At 38.1% G+C, this 25,016-nt stretch overlaps 2 protein-coding genes and 1 non-coding gene across 3 annotated transcripts in view; 1 reads left to right on the top strand and 2 right to left on the bottom strand.

The window, feature by feature from the left end:
* Positions 1–3,813: 3,813 nt before the first annotated feature.
* On the bottom strand, positions 3,814–3,887 carry trnat-agu. The gene has a single exon. It is a non-coding gene; the product is annotated as a tRNA-Thr (tRNA).
* A 3,528-nt stretch (positions 3,888–7,415) lies between these two features.
* Positions 7,416–19,883, top strand: LOC107083211 (eukaryotic translation initiation factor 4 gamma 2-like). Its single transcript, XM_015372228.1, has 21 exons — positions 7,416–7,455; positions 8,244–8,352; positions 10,057–10,122; positions 10,473–10,598; positions 11,067–11,169; positions 11,279–11,410; positions 12,204–12,270; positions 12,576–12,727; positions 12,807–12,917; positions 12,999–13,181; positions 13,267–13,408; positions 13,552–13,715; positions 13,794–13,907; positions 14,577–14,705; positions 14,823–14,927; positions 15,419–15,634; positions 15,875–16,133; positions 16,997–17,201; positions 17,320–17,528; positions 17,645–17,766; positions 18,602–19,883. The coding sequence occupies exons 1-21, from the start codon at positions 7,416–7,418 to the stop codon at positions 18,665–18,667; spliced, it is 2,820 nt and encodes a 939-aa protein (XP_015227714.1). The 3' UTR covers positions 18,668–19,883.
* The window catches only part of LOC107083222 (inner centromere protein A-like), a 14,042-nt gene continuing 8,304 nt past the window's right edge, over positions 19,279–25,016 (bottom strand). Inside the window, exons 5-8 of the mRNA XM_015372240.1 lie at positions 24,079–24,292; positions 23,561–23,659; positions 23,382–23,449; positions 19,279–20,110 (exon numbers count right to left, since the gene is read on the bottom strand). Of these exons, the coding sequence (XP_015227726.1) occupies positions 19,951–20,110; positions 23,382–23,449; positions 23,561–23,659; positions 24,079–24,292 (541 nt within the window). The 3' untranslated portion in view covers positions 19,279–19,950. The remainder of the gene's footprint in view (positions 20,111–23,381; positions 23,450–23,560; positions 23,660–24,078; positions 24,293–25,016) is intronic.

Here is a 25,016-nt window from a genome sequence, read left to right as displayed (position 1 = left end):
TGGTCTACATTTGTACAAAATTACTAAAGATTAATGTGTTTTTCTCTATATATTATTGATTACTTTTCATCCTTATGGGTGAAAATCTTCATATGAATTTCATAGATGTGATACAAGCGCAGAAGGCAGTAAAATGTTTGCATGGATGGAGGAACCCCTGGAACACAATCACTCACACCAATGCTCTTTCTTCTTTCTTTGAACTTCTTGAAAGTTCTGGTGATTGCTTTTTCATTTAGGCAACACCATCCAAGAACTGGAGGCAGAGTCCGTAGAGTAAAAGAACAAGCAACATGGAGCTTTTTTACTTTTCAATAATAAAACCAACCTTTCAGGTTTGCAACTCATTCATGATCATAAAAGACCCATTATGTGCAAAATTGCTGCAACACTTGAAAGTTAGAGGAAACATTATGCTCACACTGTTTCTTATTGTCATGGACCTGTGCTGGGGAATGAACATAATGAAAAATAAAATCCTTCTAAAAACAGTGTGTGGTGTTTTAACAGCTCCAGGTTTGGAGAGCATATGAGCTGTTTTGATCCAGAGGTCCTGCAGGTTTTTTCATGGAACATCAACCTGAGTTGTTTAACTTACTTAATCAAATGAAATAATTAAATTCCTTTTCAGACTATTAACCTCTTCAGATAAAAAAAATTCTGAATTAGAAAGGTCACAGAAGGCTAAACTGATGCCAGATTTTACTGGCAGTCATCTGTACTTGATTGTGATAATGGCAAACCACAGAGCCTTTATCTGAGTATTACATATTTATGAGAACTGATTGCAGGATCATGTTTAAAGGTAAAACAGTCAGGCAATCATCCTGCCCTGGAAGCTAAACAGGATGGACATTTAGACATTAGGTAATAAACACTTAAGTGATGAGCACAGCCTCACCCTTAAACCAGAAGAGCCAAGCTAATAGAATAGCTAAATTAGAGTCCTTGAGCACATTGCTTTGGTTTCCAGCAGTTCTAACAGCATCATATGTATCTTAATGCTTCTCTCTCTTCTTCTCTATTGTGTCATCTTATATCAGTGTGATTTAAACATGAATTGCAAAAAAAAAAAAACAGCTTTTGCTTACTGCATTGTCAGTAGGAGAGGAAGATAATCCAGTGTCTGCAAACAAGGTCAATGTGTGAAGGCCATACATTGGCCTTCACACATTGACCTAGTGATAAAACACTAGTGATAAAACATTATACATAAGACCACGGCAGGCTAAGGGGTAAAGATGGAAAGTTTAAAGCAGAATGGTTGTTAAACAGCTTGCAAAGCTCCCGATAAAGTAATGTCCATTCTATTTTATGTCCATTCATTTTAGTTTTCTAAAATGGAAGGTGTTTAGCAAAGCTAAATAGAAGTCATGGCTAACTTTGACAGGCTGTCCCCAGAAAGCATTGACCAGAGGAGCACCAAAGTGAAGTAGTGGTACATCTATTTGTGAACTTTGGAAAACTTGATGAAGAAATGCTGGATACCATTAAACAGACAAAAGACATTTTAGTTTTTTTGTAAAATATTTGTCTCAGGCCATGTTAGAGAAGGTGCTCTGGTCAGATTTGACCAACACTGAAACATTATGATTGTGGTTAAAAACTAAGACTGCACCTCCCGTTATGGAGAAGCATGGTGGTGGCAACATGCTGTGTAAAAGACTTTTCTTTCCTTATGGACAGGGAAGCTGATTAGAGTTTAAAGGAGGTCCTCGTGTACATTGGTAAGAGGACTAAAGACATGGCAGGATGTTAATGTGCACATTTAAAGACATGTATTGATGAACAACAACGGTAGATAAATACTGTAAACTGTGCTGATGGGTTTTATAGAGAAACACCAACCAGTTGCCTAAAAGAACCATTAAAGGTTAAATATTGCACAGGACCTTAGTCTACATGCAGTGTTCTTCCTTGAAACATTTACAAAAGCTTTTATAACTCGTTTTTGAACTGTTGGAATCTTTGTGAAGTTTTACTTTAGAAATATGTGCAAATTATTGTATATGCTCACAGACTTTTTTTTAACAAAATTAAAGGTTATCTTTGCATAAACTATGTTCTAGTTTCAGGAGAAAGCAAAGGATGGGGAGAATATCTTTGACCCTGCAAAGGAATATAATTTACCATATTACATAGAATTGTGTAGTTATTCATGCTCATATCAGAGAGTGACTTTAACCTAAAAAAAAGAGAAACAAAAACTACAAAGGTCTTAAGGTTACCAAAATGTTCCAACATCTCACTATATAATCAGAGAACATGGAGAGCCTGTGATCCTTTTTTGTCTGTACAGAAACATGAAATCAGAAACCACAGACAGAACCATGGGCCACTGCTGTTTGGCTTCTTTAAAGCTGCTGGCCAGCAGGTCTGTCATTATGTGAGCAGAGCTCTGGGTGTGTCCGACCATGAAAAGCAGGCTACAGCCTGGCAGACATCTGTCTCACTGACAAAGAGTGTGAGCATGTCTCCCCCTACCGTTGGCTTTCTGTACTGCAAACAATTAAACCACATTAAACCACACATAGGTGAAAAAAGGAAACCTCAAATCCTCCACATTAGGCTTGAAAAAAATCCACATTATGCATTGACTCTTCAACACTCTGGATGCTCTGATCTTTTATCTGCTCGGTTCTGTAGCTACAAGCTCAAGAGCAGGTTGGCTTTATTTACTTTAAAGAAATGGAAAAATAGTTTTGATATGTTTTTAAGCAGGAAAGCCCACCTCAAAACTTAATCTGTGCAAAATGTGCAGTTCTTTTTATATCAGTTTTTGCACTGTTAGCCATGTAAAGGGGTTTAAGGGGTCAAATTAAAATGAAATTATGTTTACACTTCTTTCTTTCTTTCTTTCTTTCTTTCTTTCTTTCTTTCTTTCTTTCTTTCTTTCTTTCTTTCTTTCTTTCTTTCTTTCTTTCTTCTGTCTTTCTTTCTTTCTTCCTTTCCTTAACAACTTCAGATGTTGAAATATGTGTGAAGATGAGGAGAATAGATTTTTGTCTGCAAAATACAACGCAAAGCATGATTGAAAGATTATTTTAAAACGTATTTTAATGACGAAGGTGACATGAAGCCACAGCTTGGTTAAATGTAAAAACTTGATCATGTTAAAGTAGCAAAGCCATATCAGCATAATAAACTGAAAAATAGAGACAGAGTAACAAATTATGGATTGATAATCATTTATTAGCCAGCTTTGAAAAAATTTAGCATAACAATTTGGTTATAATAAAATAATATTAAAAGGGGATCAAATTAATCTAAAATAAAATAAAATTGTTTTTTTGTCTTAGAATTTAAAATTTGCCAGAAATAACAAGGAATAACTTATCTGAAGGGACAGTTCTAGTCTGCCATAGTCATTGTTGAACTTAATATCACTCAGCTGTCAGGTTATTACTCTAGACATCAAGGCCACACAAAACAGATCATAGCAATTAAAAGACAAGGGACCTCATTGGTTCCTACTGGGTGTAAGAAACAAACAAAAAAAGCTTCAGAGCCAATTCTCCAATACCAGCTTATTTCTTTTTTATTTTTCATTCGGTGAGACCTAGGTGGAATGATCAGCTGTATATTGTGAAATTAGTTTAATTTGATCATATATATATATTTCGTTAAAGCTTCACTCTGATATTACAAACTTAATAGGGAAATACACCAGATAGCTAATTTCCCACTGGTAGCCCTGGGATTTAAAGCTCTAAGTTATGTTTTATCATGTAATAGGGAAATGCTCTTTCATTTAAAGTTGTTTTACAAGAAGACTAAACATCATGACCAGAGAAGTGTGGATGCTTTGTTAAAAGGCACTGCTGGGATTTGAACCCAGGATCTCCTGTTTACTAGACAGGCACTTTGACCAACTAAGCCACAGCGCCTAAACTTTCAAAAAAAAAAGTGCTGACCCCCCAAAAAATTCACACAAGACTCTTGGAAATGTCTTGTACTCAAAAGCATGGCATTGTAACAATGCTAGAGGTCAAGTTCATATTTTCCACTACGAGGAACAGAGGATTTTTTAAATAAGATCTATTCCCTTCAAAAGTCAGACGCTTATGCATCCTGACATAACTGTCTTATATAGTGACCATTTTGCCATGTCATTCTTTTAAGAAGTGAAATGTAATAATCAAGCCACAGCTCAGGTCTATGCCGAGCCAAAGCGTCACAAAGTTTGATGTCTTTAGTTGTTAACCTATGAAAAGTTAGCCCAGCAAAATGAGACAAAAACTACATTGCTACCAACTATACCCAGCAGTTAGTTGAATAAATTCATACCTTATGCAATCAAAGAATTGCATAAGGTATTCATCTTTAAAGAAACTGCAAAGCCAAAAACATTTGCTGGTAGTGTTTTTGCATGATCTGAGCCAGAAGGATACTCAGGGTTAATAAGATTCTGCCACGACCAACTCGGAGTTGGAACAGACAAAGCACTTACATAAAAATGGATACAGAAGCACTGGTCCAGGTCTACACTGGGAATGAGAGAAAAGTTTAAGGCAAGCACCAGTAGCAGCTGCTTTAAAGGCATGATCCAGAGAACAAGCACAGCTTAGCAGATGAGATATCAGCTACAATTCAAGCATTTCACGTCCCAAAATAGAGTGTACTTTGCACGTGACGTTTTGTGGCTGTCGCCTTTTGGGAAAAAGCAGGGCAAGGAAATGAGTGTTGATAAGTTTGAGTGTACCGCCATATAAACAAACAGGTTTCTATTATTTAGTTGTAGATGGCTGAGAAGGACCAACTCAGAAATATGAAGGCAAGATGATATTTCTCCATGCGGCTCTAGAAGATGCTAGCCACTGCTCCACTGAGCAGCCCCAAAATCAATTCAGTTTTAAAAAACTGTATTAATCCTAAAGGGAAATTAATTACGGAAATAACAAATCCACCTTTCTTCTACTAAGTGTTGTACAGTAGGTGTTGATAGCTGTAGGCCGGAAGGATCTTCTATAGTGGTCTGTTTGGCACCAGATCTGGAGAAGCCTCTTACTTACTTACTTACCCCAGCAGATGATGGTAGAAGAGATAACATTCTTTACAACAGACTTACAGACAACAGACGTATAGATATGTAACAACTTGCTGCAAACTTGGAAGGACCTAAGCTTCCTTAGGAAGAACACTCTGCTCTGCCCTCTGGATTTCCCTTCGGCACCTCTTCGAACCTCTGATCTCCTGGCTCTGACTACTGAGCATGTCTTCAATAACGGCTTTGGCTTCTCCCTTTGGATTATCCTGCCTCCCTTCGTTCAGAGGATGAGGTTGGTATATATATATATATATATATATATATATATTTAATGCTCTGAACTTCCATATCATTGTTTTTTTCTGCACCATGTTTTTTCTCCCACACTGTTTACATTTGATAACTGCTGCAGTTTAAGAGTTGGAAATGTCATGAAAGCTGTACAAAATAAAATTTTGTTACAGAATTAAAATAAAATTTTTCTAAGTCTAAGGAGACAGACTAAACTTTAAGACCAGGTTAGTGACCCTCACGTTCATTAACATCCCCCACCGGATCGACGTGGTCATTAACCTGTGTTCTCCTCCAGTAGAGGTTTCTGTTTAATGTTTAGAGAAATCTCTTTCTGACTGTCTCGAATACTGGGACCTATTGTTCCGAGCCTGACAATAAAGGCCTCTTCAACTCCATCCCCACCAAAAGATTGGATCATTAAAGATGCCTAAATCCCCATTGTTAGTGTTTTTTTTTTTTTTACTTTGCACCCCCTAAAGTACATTTGTGCCCCCTAAGAAAGGTGCATCCCACACTTTGGGAAAGCCCTGGTTTAAAACACTGGCCCAACCTGAATACATCGGATAAGGTTTCTTAAGCCAAAGTGGAAGTTTATCAACGGTTGCCCTGATAAATGCTATCCAAATACTGCTAACAGTAAGGAAGGAGGTAGAAAAAGCAGCCTGTAACCTTCCTATGCAAACTTTTCTTAGAATTTGTGTAACCTCCATTTTTTGTAGTTCTATATTTGGAAGGCTGTAGTCCCAATTTGACCAGGCTAACTATGTACATCTCCATTTCATTGAAAGCTTCAGGCTGTCCGAATGATCCTTTCCTACCCAAGATTGTGGGTTTTCTATGTTTTAATGACATGGGGAGAAATGGAATATGGCAAAACATATGTTATTTTGTCCAGTCCTTTCCAAAGGACATTTTTCAAAAGTTTTTTGTTTTGATCTGGTTCAGCATTTCCAACCTGAGACCTTCAATGCACCTTATTCTAAACTCTAGGAAAAACATTGAATATGTGAGTTCTTTTTCCCATTTCCCATTTTATACATTTCTCAGTCTTCCTGACTGTCTAAAAATGTGATTATAATTAAATGTCTGTGCTATCTATACTGACCAGCAGATATAGCAAATAAATAAGGAATTATGCGTTTTTGTAGAAGTCTGAAATTTAAAAATCTCATATTTTCTGCTTGGACAATAATTTTACCAATCTGTTTGGATAATTTGATTGAATTGACTTTGCTAAGTGACAATTTTTGAGACTTTTTAAATAAACTGTATTTAATTTTTTTTAATGAACTGAATTCAAATACTGAACACATCAGTAAATTCAAACTCAAATGGCTGAAATATTCTGCCAATTAGTTTAGCATAATGATGTAATCGGAAATTAAAAAGAACAAACACATTTTGATAACGAAAGAACCTACTGATTATTCTGATTCATATAAAAATCAGGTTGTTTACTCTGAGTAGTAAAACTTTTGGATTGATATGTTGTTCAGATTGAAAACACATTTCATTTTCATGACAAATTCACAGCAAACTTTAATTAAAAACTCAATATGATTGTTGATTTATTACAAATAACTAATATTGCCAAAAATATTGTTGAGTATGGACAAACGCCTTGTAATGATGGGCATTGTGGCCTGGTGTTTTATAAATATAACCTTTCTCTACGTGTTTTTCATAAATAATTCGTGGAAGGATATTTATTCGTTTGGTGCTCATATTTTTCATCAATCAATTAAATCTACCAACTGTCTTTGTGTGAAAAAAATGAGGTAACGGTAACGCCCTCCAAATACATATCTGTAATGTGACTGGTCAATATCTACATGGCAACAAAATAATTGACCAATAGGAGTTGAGGTCCCTCTGCCCTCCAATAAAGCTGCGAGCTTGTTTCCAGCTAGCTAACGCAAACAATCCTTTCAGAGGTGCTGGTTCGAAGTGAATGTTTGCAGGGATATTTGTCGATTTCTTTACGCTTTCCTGACATTCTGCTTCAAAGCTCGAGTTTCTTGTTGTAATCATAATTTCTTCTTTGGAACGCAAACAACAAAACAAAACTGAAGTTCCTTTAGTGAAGGTAAGGCAGATTTATGTCCCTTTACAAAACCGCACCGGCTTATCCAAAATGGCTTCTGCTAGCTGGCAAGAGCAGAGCATCAGCTCCCGTTAAGCTAACTAGCGCATATTAGCTTTGTCACCGGCTGCTAGCCTTGCCTAGCTTCGGCTATTTTATATTTCAGTGGAAATGGCGTCGTAGCCTAGTTGCACAGAGTTTTATTTACGTTTAATCATTTGTGTTCACGCGCTTCTGTGATTTCAGAGTATCCGTGACATTGATTTGGGAATATGCGTTTCATGATTTTTCCTGGCCGCGTTTCTATTCTCTAATTGTGTTCTGTTGACAAAAAAAATCCCAATATACAATATAATTGTGTGGAAAGTCATCCTGCCCAGCCCAGAGCCTCTGCACCAGAGCCGAACGTCAATGTTGACTTTGTTGCTCCTATTCTGCATCTATGATAACGATTCCTTATAATTAGACCACAACAGTCGGGCGGTTTATATCAATGGGCGTTTTTACATACCCCGTTAATGTAACCGTTAGTACCATTAACGCACAATAGCCGTCATGCTAATGTCGTGACGGAGCTAATTCATGAATTCAGTAGCATAGCGAGCTAGCTAATTATTTATGTTACTGGTAGCATTAGCCAGTTAGCTGACGCAGCTTCTTTGTTGTCGACAGGACCAATTCACATCCCTAATTCTGTTTTCTGTAATAAGGACATGGAGTCACGTTATTATTTGAGGACAGTATTTTATCATAGAAAATCACTTTTCTCAATCATTTGCTTTTATGGCTCTCATTAGATTTTTTTTTTTCTTCTGTAATCAAATTTTCACTCATGACCACACTAATTGCATTATTCTTGTCTTCCTTCTCTTCCCCCAGTCCCGTTTTCCCCATCCCCTCCTATTATTCTTATTCTTTTGAGTATTCTTCATTGTCAAGCCGCCAAAGTGGAGAGTGTGATTGCAGAAGGGGGTGCTTCTCGTTTCAGGTAATAACTCACAGAGCTCACTAATGGTAAAACAACTCATCTATTCCATGGCCAGCTCTATAATGGGTTTTGGGCTTGGACTTCCGGCATTTAAAACAAAGCAGGATGTGGGGAAGGCTCAAAATGGCTGTCGGGCACTTCTCATTGTGAGACCTGTTTTTTAAGGGGGGGGTTGGGTGTATACACTGATCCCTTGGAGGGATTCAGGCCTGATGTTTAGAAGAAGAAAATATGGTTGAGGGGTGGGGGGAAAGGTTATAAACAGTATTCTTAACATCTTAACATTTACAAGAGCTGACCAGTAGCTGCTGAAGTCCATCTTTATCCTTCCATTAATAAATGTCAAATAAATTGAGGAATCTTTGATGGCAATTAGACAAATAATTGCTTCAATTTGATCACTCTAGAAAACCTCTGCTTTGTAAATGAATGGCATGGCTGCTGTTTGTTTTGATGTGAAGCTCCCTCTGTGGTCTCTCTCCTCATTTGGACTACTAGATGCCTTCTATGATTTTATTTTTGGGAAGTTTTCTGACCAACACATGCAGATTTTTCTTCTTCATTCATGTTAAGCTAAAATGTAACAGTCAGATGGATTTATTGCACACCTGGAAAGATATGTGAAGATGTTAATAGTCCATCTCTGTGTGTCGGTTTTGATTTCCCTTCCTCCCCCAGGTGCAGTTTTATCAACACAGTCTGGGGAATGAGATCTTGCATTTAAAAAATGTTAAAAATATACACTATCAGCATTATGGTCTCCCAGCTTCTATAATAAATCTGTAAAGGTAAAAAAAAAAAAAAAAAAAATCTCCAAAATTCATGTCATTCATTTTATTAAGTAAAATCTCCATAAGATTAAGCTGTAATGCTTAAAATTTTTTTGACTTGTTAATTATGGGCCATTCTCTAATGGCTTTGACTGAATATATATTTAAAAAAAAAAATGTTATCAATTGGGGTTGGGCAATTATGGTTTTAAAACCCAATCTCAGATTATTTTCCCACCAAATACCCTGATTAATATATTGTTTCGTAATAAATAAAGTTCTTTATGGTTTTGACTTTAGTCCTCCATAATTTAAAGGGTTAATGGATTTGAGTTGTGACCCATGTCTGTGAGATGATCATGTAACACAATAAACAATGAAAATATAACAGAAGAATCACACAGAGCTAGTTTGTCTGACATGAACACATGGTTATAAAGTAATGCGAGTAAGCTATGGAAGCCTAAGGATTGGAAAGATTTTTGTATTACCTGTTCATAAAGAATAAAAAGGATAAAGCCTCATTATAAATGTGATCATTTATACAACTGTAGTTGGTAATGAAGATGGATACACAGGCAGAAGGAATAGACCTTTAGTTTTTCTGCAGCTTGAAGTTCTCAATGCTGGAGCAGTCTGTCGATTGTTTGATTCTGATCTTTTATTGGCTCATAAATGCATTAAATAAGTTTATTTGCACTTCATCAAAGCAATATTCCCTTCAGTTTACTGATAGTGGGAAAACTGAACTACATTTCTTCCTAATATTGAGAGAATAGTTAAGATGGTGATGTTACAGATATCAGATCATTACTCTGGTTATATTGGTTTAAATTTGATTTTTTATTTATAACTTTTTGTTAACTGTTTTTATTTTGAGTTTGTCTAATGACTCCATTTTGATGTGCTTTTCTCCTGATGTTTGCCTCTGCAGTGCTTCTTCGGGGGGAGGAGGTGGTAGGGGTGCACCTCAGCACTATCCCAAGACTGTCGGCAACAGGTGGGCTTATTTTGGTTCTTTATGGTTTTATTTTCTAATTAGTTACAGCTGATGTGGCTCCATTAACTCTTTTTGCTAGGTGCAGTGAAGAGCATCACATTAGATCCCTCAAAAACTTTGATTTGTATTCTCAGATGTCTAGTTATATAATTTATGTTACACATAAACGCCAACTGGGTAGCTCTGACTCAGAGGCAACAGAGTTTACATAAGGATGGGTAAAAGTGAAGATGGTTCTACGATGGCAGCTGTAGAGACTATGCATTTTAAAGATGAGTATTTGAAGAGCCTGTGTTCAGCTCTGCAGAAATCGTGTTTTCTTAAGATTCTGTGTGCATGTTTTTCTCCAGCGAGTTCCTGGGGAAAACCCCAGGGCAAAGCGTTCAGAGATGGGTTCCTTCACGAAGCACTAGACGAGATGCCAACTCCAGTAACGAGAAAGAGCGACATGATGCAATCTTCAGGAAAGTGAGGGGGTAAGGACGTTTTCTCTACAGTTTATGGGATCTGATTTTGACTGAAATACCAGTGGGGGTTATAAGCAAATTGGATGTGCGTGCAAATATTGAAGGTAACAACGCTTAATGTGATCTAAAGTTGGTAGAGTCAAATTCCAGGTTTGTTTCTGGGGGCCATTTCAAACCATGTGGGAGGAGAAGCCTTTCTAGGACTCTTATTCTGTTTACATTCAATCAAAAGATAAGACGGCAATCATTAGGGTGGCATGTGCTTTGGAAAAAGCCCTTTAGTCCTTTTCTGTATTATGTAGAATTTTCTGAGCTGAAGAGATGATGTTTCTTGTCAGGAATGTAAGTTTTACCACAGGCTGCAGAGTGTGGCCTTGTCTGAGACTAATGTTAAAGTATGCAGCTTGAAACAGCTGTTTATCTCTTGCCCTGGTTTCCTGACCTTCCTGACTTTCTTTTGTCTGTTTGTTTTTCTAGCATACTCAACAAACTCACGCCTGAGAAGTTTGACAAGCTATGCCTTGAGCTGCTGAATGTGGGCGTAGATTCAAAACTCGTCCTTAAAGGAATCATCTTGCTGGTAAGCTGAGTATTTTTGTTCTGTTGAGCGAAATGAAGATGTATTCATCCACAGTTGGCAGGCTGCTCTTAGTGACTCATCCACATATTCTGACTCTGGTTTGTTTCAGATTGTAGACAAAGCCCTAGAAGAGCCGAAGTATAGCTCGCTCTATGCTCAGCTATGTCTGCGCTTGGCAGAGGACGCACCAAACTTTGATGGCCCTTCATCTGAGATCCAAACATCCCAAAAGCAGAGCACAGTGAGTAACTGTTGGAAATCTGAGAGCATTAATTAAGCTTCTCTGTGAATAAAACATGGAAAAGTTAATTATTTTAAAGGATGAATATTTTTTGGGGGGTCCCCCAACGGTAGAGGGGAAAGGAATCTGTCTTTGGTTCCAGTCTTTATCCTTTTCTAGCTACTATTAGGGCTGAAAATATAAATTGTGATTAATGAATGAATGAAGAAATTGACTGAATTAGTTTGAATCCTTATGTAATGTATATTGTTTCCTGGAAGAATAATCCAGACTTTGTTTTTTTTTTTAATTAAGGCTCCGTTATGGAATAACTGTTATTCCATAATTGTTGTAGGCAAATAAACTGTTTTTGTTATAAAGGGAAAAAAAATGTAATCCAGAAATGTTGGAAAAATGTTAATCAAATAAGATTTTTTTTTTTTTCTTATTTCAAATTTTTCTTGAATTATGCATTCACCTGTTTTCTGAAAAGTTTAAAACTTTTAAATTTAAGCTGTGAGCATCTGATTGTTTTTATTTTTTCCATTTCAAATATGCAAAAAAGGTTTTTCAAATTTATCTAATTCTAAGATGAGAGAGAGAAAAATAAAATGGCTCTTCTCTGCATCTTTCCTCTTCACTTTTAATACCTCACCTGTGGATATCTGCAACTCTGTTTTAAAACTATTAATAACCTTTGAATAATTGAGATTTCTAATAATTTTTTATTCATTCAATCTTGCACCCTGAGTTTGGAAATAAAGTTTTCTATGGCTGTGCTAAATTACTAAATGATTATATTTGCTCCTTTCAGACCTTTAGAAGACTTCTGATTTCCAAGCTTCAAGATGAATTTGAAAATCGCACCAGAAATGTTGAAAGTAAGTATAAATTAATTCATCAAAGGCTGCTCCTAATGCAGAGGTGTGAAAAATTTGAATACTGCAGATGTGGGGGAAAAAAATCTTAATGAAAACATTGCTTCAGTCACAATCTACATTAAAACTTTTTTTACAGATTAAATGGGTCAGTGCAACAGTTAGTTTATAAACTTTGTTTCAAATGTAAATGAAACAAAGTTTATGAACTATGTCCACCATGGAAATGTCCCATTAGGGTTTGCCTAAGCTACACCAGTCAGCCTTTCAACCTTGTATGCTACAGTTGTTTCGCCTTTTTCTTTCAGTCTATGACAAACATGACAACCCTCTTACTTCTGAGGAGGAGGAGCAGCGTGCCATTGCCAAGATCAAGATGCTTGGCAACATTAAATTCATCGGGGAACTTGGCAAACTTGACCTCATCCATGAATCTATCCTTCATAAGTGCATCAAAACAGTAAGAATATTTTTCCTTCTTTTAAACAAAGGGAAAACAATCAGGCTCATTTTGACCTGTTTTCTCATGATTTCCGAAGCTTCTGGAAAAGAAGAAGAGGGTCCAGCTCAAGGATATGGGAGAGGATCTCGAATGCCTCTGTCAGATAATGAGAACAGTGGGGCCGAGACTCGACCATGAGAAAGCAAAGGTAAGAAGCCGTTTGACTTACGCTCGCTACAATCGTCGCTGCGTCCGAAACTTGACTCCCTTCTCCCTGTGCTTTAAACAGTCTTTAATGGATCAGTATTTTGGCCGTATGCGATCCTTAATGAACAACAAGGAGTTGCCTGCTAGGATCCGCTTCCTGCTGCAAGACACAGTGGAGCTGCGTGAAAACAACTGGGTCCCCCGCAAGGCCTTCATCGACAACGGACCAAAGACGATAAACCAGATCCGTCAAGACGCAGTGAAGGTCTGTCACAGAACGAGTTTCTTTAACTTTATCGATTTGTAATGAGTTTGACATTTTAATGACTCAGCTTCTTGTTTTCCTTCAGGATTTGGGTGTTTTCATCCCAGCACCCATGTCTCAGGGGATGAGGATGGACTTCTTCCTGGAAAGCCCTTTCATGCCCAACAGAGTGAAGCTGGACAGGGAGACCCTCGGCGGATTGGCTGACATGTTTGGACAGATGCCAGGTGTGGTTTCCTGTTCGTTTTTATCTTTGTTTAACGTTATTAACTAAAATTTGAGTCTTTATCACAAGACTTGATGTAATCTAATATTTTAGATTTGCATTTAATTAATTCAAGGCATTTTCTTCTCTGCTTCTGTTTCTAAGGCAGTGGGATTGGAACGGGACCGGGAGTTATTCAGGATAGGTACTCGCCCACCATGGGACGCCATCGCACCAACCCACTCTTCAACGGCCACAGCGGTCACATCGCGCCTCCCCAGCAGTCACAGTTCGACATGGGGCCCAAGTCTTTCGTCAAGTCCAACCAGGTCTGTTTTTTAAGTGAATGTTTTTTAAAAAGCACACTGCAATAAATGGGACTCATTAAACTCTGTAATGTCTGACAGGTTCAGAACCAACATTTCCTCAACCAGAGCCAGAACCACATTAGCCAGCAGCAGGCCCAGTCCAAGGACATGCCTCCACGTTTCAGCAAGAAAGGCCAGCTCAACGCAGACGAGGTCTGTAGAACCGGCTGTCTGAAGAGCCATTTTTCAAAGAGTCCAAACTTAAAGGGACGTTTAGATCTAAAGTGCGATTCTGTTAAAAGGTTAAATCAGTTTATTGGTTTAGTCATCAGTTGAGCCCAGTGGATGAAGCTAACTGCATGTCCGACTGTGTCAAAGCAGAACCGCTTCACTCTGAAGAATCATTTTGTTGTAAGAAGCATGTTTGCATTTCTGTCTTCTTTGGATTGGGATTAGCTGTTGGCTTCATCCCCAGTTTATTCTAATCTGGGTGTCAGAAGTAATCCACTGGAGGTAACAACAGTTTTCAACCTTTTAACAGAACGTCTCTAAAGATCCAAGAGGTTTTTTTACTCTGCAGAGCCCCTGTAGCACTAATTGCTACAGTTCTTCACTTTGATGCCCAGTGATTATGAAAAGACGCGTTATTCTGAGGAACAAACCCTGCTATTAGTCTGTCTTCTGCTCTTTGCTCTGTCTACACCTCCTCTCCCTTTCCTGCCCTTCCTCCTCTTTATTTTTCACTCTAGTAGCAGGTCCACTGACTGCGATTATGAGATATGAGGGCATCATTTATCAAAACTGATCAGACTTAGATTTTCTAAAATTTTAAGAACAAAGTTGATTCCTTTCTATCCTCTCTCTGTGCTGCTTGGTCACCAGATCAGCCTCAGACCTGCTCAGTCATTCCTCCTCAACAAGAACCAGGTGCCCAAGCTTCAGCCTCAGATCCCAAACATGATGCCTCCCAGCGCTCAGCCCCCCCGCACCCAAACCCCTCCATTAGGACAGGTTGGAATTAAAATGAATCTCCAACTTTAAAGGATAATTTTGTTTTCACAGAAAATAATTTTCTTGAAAGAAGACGGACATCATTTAGGGTTAAAAAATGTACCTGCTCTCCCTCAGCCTCCACAGCTTGGCCTGAAGACCAACCCTCCGCCTATCCAGGAGAAACCCCAGAAGACCAACAAGAAGCCGCCTCCTGCCAAAGAGGAACTTCTAAAAACAACAGTAAGAAACCCAAACCTTTTTGGAAATCAGAAACTTTACATACAAGTTTTTAAAACCCTCACTGTGATCGCAAGTTTTGAGAAAACAGTTTTTCATTTTAAAGCGACAGATTTCGATTTACCCCAATTTAATGGTGCACTATTTATACATTTGAGACTTGATACGGAAGCTATGGAGGGACATTCTACTCTTTCTGAATGGAAGGGACACATCAACCTCAAGTTCTCTGAAAACAGGACTGAATGAAGCCTACGCTGGTTAGCTGCTCTGAACATCAGCAGCTGATCTCTATCTCATCCAGTGTAGAATAACAGATTAGCCGTCTCTGCCAGGGGGAAGGAGTATTTGCTGGACTACACTGCCCTGTTTCTAACAGAACACCTAAATAAAACTGAACGACCTTCCCTGTCCATCAGTTTTGAAGCACGACTGAAGTATGAGCATAGAGGTTTAAGATCAAACTGCAGCTCATTTTGTTTCCTTGTCCTCAGGAGTCGATCATGACTGACTATCTAAACACCAAGAATCTGCCTGAGGCCGTGAACGGCATGCGAGAAATGAAGGCGCCAAAGCACTTCCTGCCAGAGATGCTCAGCAAGATCATCGTGTGTTCGCTGGACCGGCCTGATGAGGATAAGGAGCACGCCAGCACTCTGATTCACACTCTGCGCACCGAGGGGCTCATTTCTGGAGAAAACTTCATGCAGGTACAGAAAGTCACTGATCACACCAAGTAAACTGTTCAAAAGGATGGTTTAAAACCAAAATAAATGATTTGTTAGCATGGAAATGGTAAAAGCTTTCTTAGGAATCACTGCTTTTAGCAATAAAACTTTCAAATTTTTTAATTTTTTTTTCAAAGAAGATAAAACACTAAACCAGCTGTGCATCTTTAAAATGAGCCAAGTGGTTTTATTGCGCTCTTTGTTTTTCAATCATCTTTTTAGGCTTTCCTCAACGTCCTTGACCAGTGCCCAAAGATCGAGCTGGATGTGCCTCTGGTGAAGTCCTACCTGGCCCTGTTTGCTGCTCGGGCGATCATCGCAGAACTGGTGAGCGTGGCGGAGCTGGCCCACCCCTTGGAGAACGGCACCCACTTCCCGCTTTTCCTGCTCTGCCTGCAGCAGACAGCCAAGCTGAAGGACCGCGAGTGGCTCACAGAACTCTTTCAGCAGAGCAAGGTCAACATGCAGAAGATGCTTCCAGGTAGAGAGCCCCTTCCCTCGCCACGCGGTATAGATTGCAGACTGTGTTTCTGTTAAATTTCCAGGAGTCAGCCACTGATATTGAACAGTTTTCAAAGGTTAGACGTGTTCAGATGCTAACCCTTTACTGGCCGAGAAGCCAGATAGTTGTCTGATAGAAATGATGGTTGGTTCCATCAGAGATTGAAGGTCTGCCGATGAAAGTCGACTGGGAGAAAAACAACGGTTTAAACACAGGAACAGTCGGCTTTTAGTGGCAGTGGGAACAGCTCACTAACCAGTGTCAAATGACACGGCAAGCGGCCCAGGTTAAAAGCTCCTTCAAATGGCTTGGCTCCGATCAACATGCAGTCGAAACATCAGACCCAGGTCAACCTGCTAATTAACGACAAAACACCACGCCAGTCGCGTCTGATCTAAAAACCGAAACGACTATGTTTACATTCAATAAACGTAGCGCAGCACTGGTCATGAGCGAATGTTTGTATTTTACTGCAGGTGAAGAGAATATGATCTGAACAAAAAAAATTAAGCGATTTGTAAAATTCAATCTGAGAAGTAGAAATTTATTTAAAAAAATTTGTGATTGGGTGCAGTGGTTAGCGTACTCGACCCATGTATGGAGGCCTTAGTCCTCGAAGCGGGCAACCCGGGTTCGAATCCAGCCTGTGGTTTTTAAAGTTTCACTAATGTATTTTTATTTCTTTTTCCCCTTCCACCAATTTCCATTTACGTAGTTTTCTTTGCAACAATAATGGAGGAAAATTCTCTCCATACTTTGGAACTGAGCAGATGTGCTAAAGATAGAGGCAGACTTAAAACTGCCCCTCAGTGACCGCCTTCCTTTCTGCTTCCTTTTGACAGAAATTGATCAGAATAAGGACCGCATGCTGGAGATCCTGGAGGGGAAGGGGCTGAGCTTCCTGTTCCCTCTGCTGAAGCTGGAGAAAGAGCTGTTGAAGCAGATAAAGGCAGACCCATCTCCTCAATCCATCTACAAGTGGATTAAAGACAACATTTCCCCTAAGCTTCACACTGACAAAGGCTTTGTCAACATCCTCATGACAAGGTGTTTTTTTTTTTTTTTAACTGAGCGAAGTGGGCCTTTTGCTGCTTGCTTTGCCTGCTGAACATGATTAATATCTTGCTTTGATGATGTGGACTAAATGTAGGGAATTTTTTTCCAGTTTCCTCCAGTACATCTTCCAGGAGCTCTGCATGACGGAGAGCGATGATCAGCTGTCAGCCCCCTCTAAAGAACAGCTGGAACAGGAGAAGCAGCTGCTGCTGGCCTTCAAACCCGTCATGCAGAAGTTCCTGCACGACCACACAGAGCTGCAGGTCAGCGCCCTCTACGCACTGCAGGTGCAATGCAACGCCTGTGGGTTCCCTAAAGGTACAGCTTCTCCTAACCGTTAAGTTAAATGACACACGCATAGAGTAAGGTCTGTGAAACGAGCTTAGATTCCTGCATAAATGACGTGTTTTTGTGTATATGTTTGTCTGTACAAGGGATGCTGCTGCGCTACTTTGTCAACTTCTACGACATGGAGATTATTGAAGAAGAGGCCTTCCTTGCATGGAAAGAAGATATTACCCAAGAATTCCCTGGAAAAGGAAAAGCTTTATTCCAGGTATGTCTCTGTTGGTATTAAAACTAACCAGGTTCCAGTATGGAGCTAAATTGGGGCCAAAAAGTTGTTTAAAACATTTCCAGCTCGAAAAAAGTGTAAAAATACTTTTCTGATTCAAGATATGTATATACATGCGTGTGTGTACGTATACGTGTGTGTGGTTTAAAAAAAAAAAAAAACATTTACTGTTTTTTGCTCTAAATATAATGCATTCACTGGAAAAGTTGTAAATTTTCCAAACCATGTTTTTTTATTTGCAGCACTGTGAACATCTCAACCCTCTATATCTGTAGTTTGTTTTCTAGTAAATGAGAAAATGTTAGCTGCTGGTATTCGGTGGGCGGGGCTTAGATTAATTCTACTGAAGTCTATGGAGGCTCCCACCATGCTAGACCTCAGCAAACTCTCATGAGCTAATTTCATTTTTATTTTGGACCAAACTAGGGATACAAAAGCTTGAGATGCTCATCCAATGAGCTTTAAATAATTTCAACACATTTTTGAAGTTATTTCTGCCTTTTCCGGTGCTAATGACTTGTCAGTAAAAACAAACAAAAAAAAAAATTTAGAAGTTGTCTTTCTCTGCTCGGCTGCTTTCTAAGAAATTAACCATCAAATAAAAAATTAAAATAAATATAATATATATTTTAATTGAAACCCATGTAACGGTATATTAAATGCTGTATTTAAACTTGAATCAATGTTTTATTTTATCACCACCATATCTTTGTGTTTCTTGGAAGAATTTGTATCTGTGGGTTAAAGCTGTAGCAAAGCTGGACATTCTAACAAGCTTGTCTGTTCTTTATGAGAAAAATATCTGTCCTCCTTTCAGGTAAACCAGTGGCTCACTTGGCTGGAGACGGCAGAAGAGGAGGAGTCTGAGGAAGAAGCAGACTGAAACCAAGCAGGGGCCTCATGACTTCGAACCACACTTTGTTTTTAGACACTTTGTTTTTCAGTTCATTTTAAAACACCACGCTTAATTTAACCACTACCACGTGGCACCGAGCTGCTTCTGTGAATCTAAACCAACAGCTGGTTCATTTGTGGGGCTAAGAAGCATAGTTTGACCTGTTGCCTCATGTTGTGTGAACTTTTGTTTTTTTGGGCTCTGTGTTCTGCCAGCTGCACAAGTTCTTTAAGTTTAAAGTGACTACCCAGTTTCTCACCTTGTTTGTGGTTAATTTTCTCACTTTAACAGTTTTTTTTTTTTTTTTAAACTTTATTTACACCTTTATTCTCCATCTTGCAAAAAAAGAAAACTGAAGATCTTAACAGATATTTAAATACATCTATGAAATGGTATTGATAGTGAGCTTCTTTAAGATCACCATTGTGTGCAAAACTGAAAAACGACATTAAGGACTTGATCATCAGAGTGTGGGAATAAGGGCAGTTCCACAGTATCGGCCTATTAAAGCCAAGATGAAGCATGAGCTGACTTGGCGTGTTGAATCACCCGAGCACAAACCCAATGTGTGTTTTTTTTTTTTTTTTTTTTTTTTTTCTCCCCTCATTTGGTTTAATGAAATGGTCCTCTGCATGATCTGGAGCTCTCTTATCCTATATGTTGTGTGTGTGAAGAGTGGTTGCAATACTCGAGTTACAACAGTTAAAAACTAAAAGGATCGACGCTGAAACGAGTTAACTTGCCTGTTTCTACCTCTTAGTTAGATTGGCTTTTTGTTCTGGGATGATTATGATAATAAATGAAATGACGGTAAAAGACAAAGGGTTCTAATTTTATTCAGTCCTGGTCTAATTGCACTTTGTTTTTGCATTTCCAAGGAGGTTTCCCATGATTTTAAGTCCCAGTACTAAAGAACAAACATTTTGTCTACATCTTGCTAACCTGGTAGAAACCTACCCATAAAATGCAGAGTTTGGAGTAAAGGTAATTAAAATGGCTTATTTTATTTGAAACCTCGGCTTAAGTTGCTTTTTGATGTTGACAAGATGGAAAGGTTTTTTTTTTTATTCTTAAATGTAACGGCTAAACAATGAAATAATACCCAGGAATCGTGCCGACAAGCCATCTTATTGTAAGGTATTCATAATTATTGTGCACCTCTGTTGCTTTAATGTCAATAAAGTCCAATACATGAGCACCAGTACTTGTTTTTTATGCAGCTTAATCATTTTACTTCAGTTAAAGTTCAAAGTTCCTTTGACGAGAGATGGTTAATCCTGGTCTGTAGGGATCCAGAAGTATTCCACCAGTTTCCTGCCTCTACGTGACTGAGCAGATCCAGGGCGCTGCCCTTCAAAGGGTGGCAGATCATCAAAGTGACTGGGACCCGAGTCCCTCCCAGCCTGGGGGGCTGAGATCCTCAACATCGTCCTAAAAGGAGAGGTAAAAAATGAACCTTTTTCATAGTTGAGTATTAAAAGACTAGCTTTTAGCTAAACACTTTTACCTAAATGTCTTAAAGCTTGATCTAAATGCGTCAGATCTGTTAAGGACACTAAAACTACAGCTGGAGGAATAAGTGCTCTCACAATACTAGGATGTTAGAAATAAAAGGTAGAAGGCTGGAAAAAAGGGTGGTTTGGTCAATAAAATAATCTAATAGATCCAAAATTACTTTGTCAATTTCTTTCTTTAGCCAACTCAGACTGACATTCATTAATCATATTCTTAAAACCATTATTCAAATGATGATTCATGAAAAAACTTTGAACTTCATATGTCAGCTGAGTTATTTCAGATAATTAATGAATTTGTTTGATAATATCCAGGTATTTTTTATTCAGTCTTGATAAACATTTACTTGGTTGAATAGATTGTCCTTTAATTTTAAATGTCAACATTTAATTTGCTGGCTGAAAACATATCCATGTATCTGTCTAACTTTTTTAGAATAACAAACTTTTACAAAGAGAGTTCATGAATTTCCACGTAGACAACGCAATTAGAAAAGGATGGCATTTCTAAAACGGACAAAAAAAAAAAAAGATATGTTTATAAAATCTATGAAATACAAAAAGTAGTAGGTATATAATTTATAACAATTTTGTTTTTCTGAAAAAAATATCAAGAAAAAGAATAAATCTCATAAAGAAAATAAAGTCTAATCTCTGGATTGCTTTTTTTAATTATTTAAATCTGAAACGGAAAAATGTGTTTATATTTTTGTTTTTTTCAAATTTCCATTCACAAAATGTGTTCTTTGCTTGCAAACAAAATTTACTTCATACAAGACCTGAACACATGACCAGCAGTCACAAGCGTTATTAGTGACTTATAATGGAATTAAATTCCCCACAAGTATCTGAAAACTAAAATTACTGTAAGTATTTATGATGAATTTTTCTCTTTTGCACTAATTGGATTTAGTCTTCATGTAGCCTAAACTTTTCTATCTGTATTTTTGTTACAGGATTGTGAAATTGATGTTGCCTTCTCCCCCTTATTTTCTTAACCATGTTGGCTTTTTGTGTCATATGTCTTTACACGGTTGTTGAAATGTATTCTCTTTGAGGGTTTTATAATACTGAAGTTTTAAAGTTAATACTTTTGACCACATGAAAGGATCAGGGATAGGAGGTAGGGGCTAAAATTTGAGGTACTGTATCTGCCGGTGTCTGGCGCCCCCTGGTGGTCATAGCTCCCCTTAAATATTGAAGATCTTTGCAGTAATGGGAAGTTTTGGAAGTAAACTTTGTTAGAGTAATTCTACCGATTTGATTTTACACAGTGATCCACAGGAGGGAATTAATTCTACAGATTTTAGGGTTGGTTACTGCAAAAAACCGTTGCAATGGCCGACGGTTATTTTGCAAATTGATCAATCTGTCAATTCTATTTTAGATTTATTGATTAATCAACAGCAAAAGGTTCCTTAAAGAAGATTTTTTGAGAAATTAAACCAGGTGAAAATAAAGCTTTTCCACTTGAGGCGTTCTGGATACAACAAATTGACAGACAAAAAAGTTTTTTATCTTAGATGCAAAATGTTTATACATTTTTTTTTAAACAATTTTGGTACAACTGCTACTCAGCTATGGCACATTTTAGAATCTATATACCGGTACTCCAGTTAAAGAATAATCGAGTACTAAATTAATTGAGGATTATTTCAAAAATCGATTAATCACGATTAATCAGATTAATTGTTTCAGACCTTATTAATAAGAAAAAATTAATAAGAAAAAATTGGGAACATTTTTCTTTTACAGATGTATTTGCTTTATACATCAATAAAATGCTTAAAGCTTTAGTTTTTTTTTTTCTGATGCCATTCACCACCTGGTGTGTTTGGGGTCATCGTCTTGTTGGAAAACCCGCTCCAAGGCTATTTCCTTTGCATTGTCTGCCACCTCTTACTTTGCTGCTTTCAAGATGAACCATTTCCCCTGGTTTACTGTTAATAGGTTAGAACGTATTAGTAGATCACCGATTTTGTTATTTGTGTGCCTGTTAAAATGGACCTTCTCCTCTCCAGTGTTGGCGTCTGTATGCTATATAAATTAAGTGGATTTAATAGATTTGTGATAATTAGGACTGACACCATGTATGAGAAACATTCACTTTGCATGCTCCCTAAATCAATGCTTTACTCTTTTCACAGGACACTGTTGGTTCAGCTGAGTGTTCTGGGCTTTTTCTGATAAACTTCCAAACATATCAATGTTGCTTTTATCCATGAAAAGTTGCTGCATTTCTGTTAAGGTCAATTAATGTGTTCTTGGGCCAAATTGGGAACTTTGCAGGGGTTTCCACCTGATAACGTGGCTTCATGCAGGTATCCTTTTTGATAATTATAGTCCCCACCGTAACCATGGTGCTGTTCATTACCTGAGCCTTAACAGTTAGGTTTGACTTATTTTCCTTTTTTTATTTTTATTTTTTTATGTTCTTATGAATTTGTTTTCCATTTGTAGGGATCCTCTGACCCTTCCCTTAAAATAAGATTATTAGATATTGTGTGCTTGATAAAATAAGTTTTTTTCTTATTCTAAATACATTGGTAAATTATCTTACCAGCTCAAAACAAGGGAAATATGCTTATTTCCTAAAGAAATGTTAGGATTTCTGTTTTTGCAGAGTAACACTTGAATTTATCTCCCTTATTGAACTCAACACTGCTATCATTTTGATAGCACCGCTGGCGTCTGCGAAAAAGCTTCGCTGCATTCCATGCAGGACCAGCAGGTTCTGCAACAGCTTTTCCCCCACTGCCATCAGGGTGCTGAACTGTTGAAAGACTCTAAATCAAGTCACAAATTGAGACTCTGCATAACACAGATAACGTCACACCTGCACTACATGGTGAATCTTCAAAATAGAACTCAACTAAACTACTTTTTACTGCATTTTGCACCATATCTATTTATGTATTTTTGCAGTGCTCTGACCCTTCCCCATCAATGCCTTTTTTGCACCACCTCTCTCCCACACAGTGTACATTTGATCACTGCTGCACTTTATGAATACAAATTTTCCTTTTCACTGCTAAGCTGCTGCTCATTCACTGTCGGAAAGCTGTATAAACAAAATTGTTTGGATCTGTTGGTTTTCTATAGTGAAAAAAATGCCCTTGAAGGATCCAAGTTTTTACTAAAATCAGGGTCTGATCTGGTAGGAACTTTTTTCTCCTACATAACTCTACCTGGAGGAGTTCATCTCTGGCTCTTCAGGGCCTCCCTCTGGAGTGCTAATATATACAGGATCTCCTTCCTGAGAAGAATTAGGAGATGCAAAAGGAAGTGATGATAATGTGCTTCTATTTCTCTCTTTGCAGATTATTATCACTCTTATATGAAAAAAAAAACAACAAAGCAAACTTACTGTGAAATTTCTTGGGGTTCCATCAGAATTTTTTAGGATTTTCACTCGCTGATTGCTCTCAGTCATACACAAAAGGTAGCTCTTGATGTTAGCCTGACACTGTTGGAAAGACATTTCAGTTTGAAAGGGGGATCCTTTAGTGGATTCCCAACATTGTGCCTTAAACCACAGTATGCATTTTGAATATTGGGAAAGCACTACCACAGAGACGCATCACAGGGACATAAGCTGCTGTTTATACTGTTAAAACAAACTTTATTTCAATAAGGGTTTAAACACTAATTTGACATTTCTGATGTCTACAGTACAATTTAATGATTTACTTTTTGGTGTTTTTTGAAGTGTATGGCGATCTGACCTAAAAAATTTTTTTTGTGCATGACTATAGGGATACACGGCCATTGAGGTAGTTTAAACTGTATTTTTTGTTCAAAACTAAAAGGATAAACGCAAAATCTGACATCTTGTGCATTCGTTCTGACTGTTGGTATGCTGGTCTGACAGAGCACCGTCCTTACTGCTTTGCTCTGCCTCTGAGCTTTTAGGTCCTCGAGAGCTTGGATGATGTTGGCCAACTCTTGGTGCTTCTCCCTCCAGCTGAGGCACTCTGCCGTCTTCTCCTGCCTCTCTTTGTCGGCCTGCCTCCTCTCGGCCTCGGCCTCACGTTGAGCCTGTTCAGCTCTTTTCCTCTCCTCCTCGGCTGCTGTCGCTTTATGCCTCAAAGTCATCTCACTGCAAATAGAATGCATGAAATAACATCCAGTGACCCTGGGTAGTATGTTCTCCTTTACAAACTCACCTATATGGTAAGTTACACCACCATACCATGATATGAGGATCTTGGGCAGATAAAGCACCACCAGAGAGGTTAAATGTTGCCCTCAGACTGTTTCCAGAGCATCTGACAGTTAGTAAAAACCGTGAGAGGATGATTTCTGTCTTTAGATGTGCAAATATAAAAGAGACACACTCTAAAAGAACTGGAGCTGTAATGAAAGTCACTTTGCACAATGTTCTGCAGGGGTCTGAGTTTGTAAAGTGTTTATATGTGGAAAATGTTAAATCAGTGTGAAGACTTCTCAATACCTTGTAAGTCCAGATTTCTTTAGTTGCTGTTAAAAACATTTCAGTTTTGCTAGAGGGCTTTGCACAGGCTTAAGGAGCGTATTTCTAGGAATTGACGTTCATTCCTAAGATAAGATACTGATGATGGATTATAAAACCTGTCTGCAGTCTCTACTGTCATTCATCTCAAAGGGTTTTGCACTGGCCAGATCAGTTCATCCACACCAAATTCCCTTGTCTGTCTCTATAGACCTTGCTTCCCTCACTAAGGGGTCATGTGGGAAAATGGGTCGTTAACAGCCTTGTTCTATATGTCAAAAAGCGGTAAGGAACTAGCTGAAACGATATGGACCTTAGCATCTTCTGCTCCCACCCTTATCTGCTTTCCTTT

This window comes from Cyprinodon variegatus, unplaced genomic scaffold (assembly GCF_000732505.1).
Source record: "Cyprinodon variegatus isolate N-32 unplaced genomic scaffold, C_variegatus-1.0 Scaffold70, whole genome shotgun sequence".
Classification (NCBI taxonomy): Eukaryota; Metazoa; Chordata; class Actinopteri; order Cyprinodontiformes; family Cyprinodontidae; genus Cyprinodon; species Cyprinodon variegatus.
The sequence above is the reverse complement of the archived record's forward strand: the minus strand, read 5'-3'. Positions and strand labels throughout refer to the sequence as shown.

Bases quoted from the DNA above. Each gene is read 5' to 3' on its own strand.
- LOC107083211 (XM_015372228.1), top strand. From the start codon at position 7,416: ATGGCTTCTGCTAGCTGGCAAGAGCAGAGCATCAGCTCCC. The intron at 13,908-14,576 runs GTCTGTAGAACC...CTTGGTCACCAG, and splicing joins GCCAGCTCAACGCAGACGAG to ATCAGCCTCAGACCTGCTCA. The intron at 15,635-15,874 runs GTACAGAAAGTC...TCATCTTTTTAG, and splicing joins CTGGAGAAAACTTCATGCAG to GCTTTCCTCAACGTCCTTGA.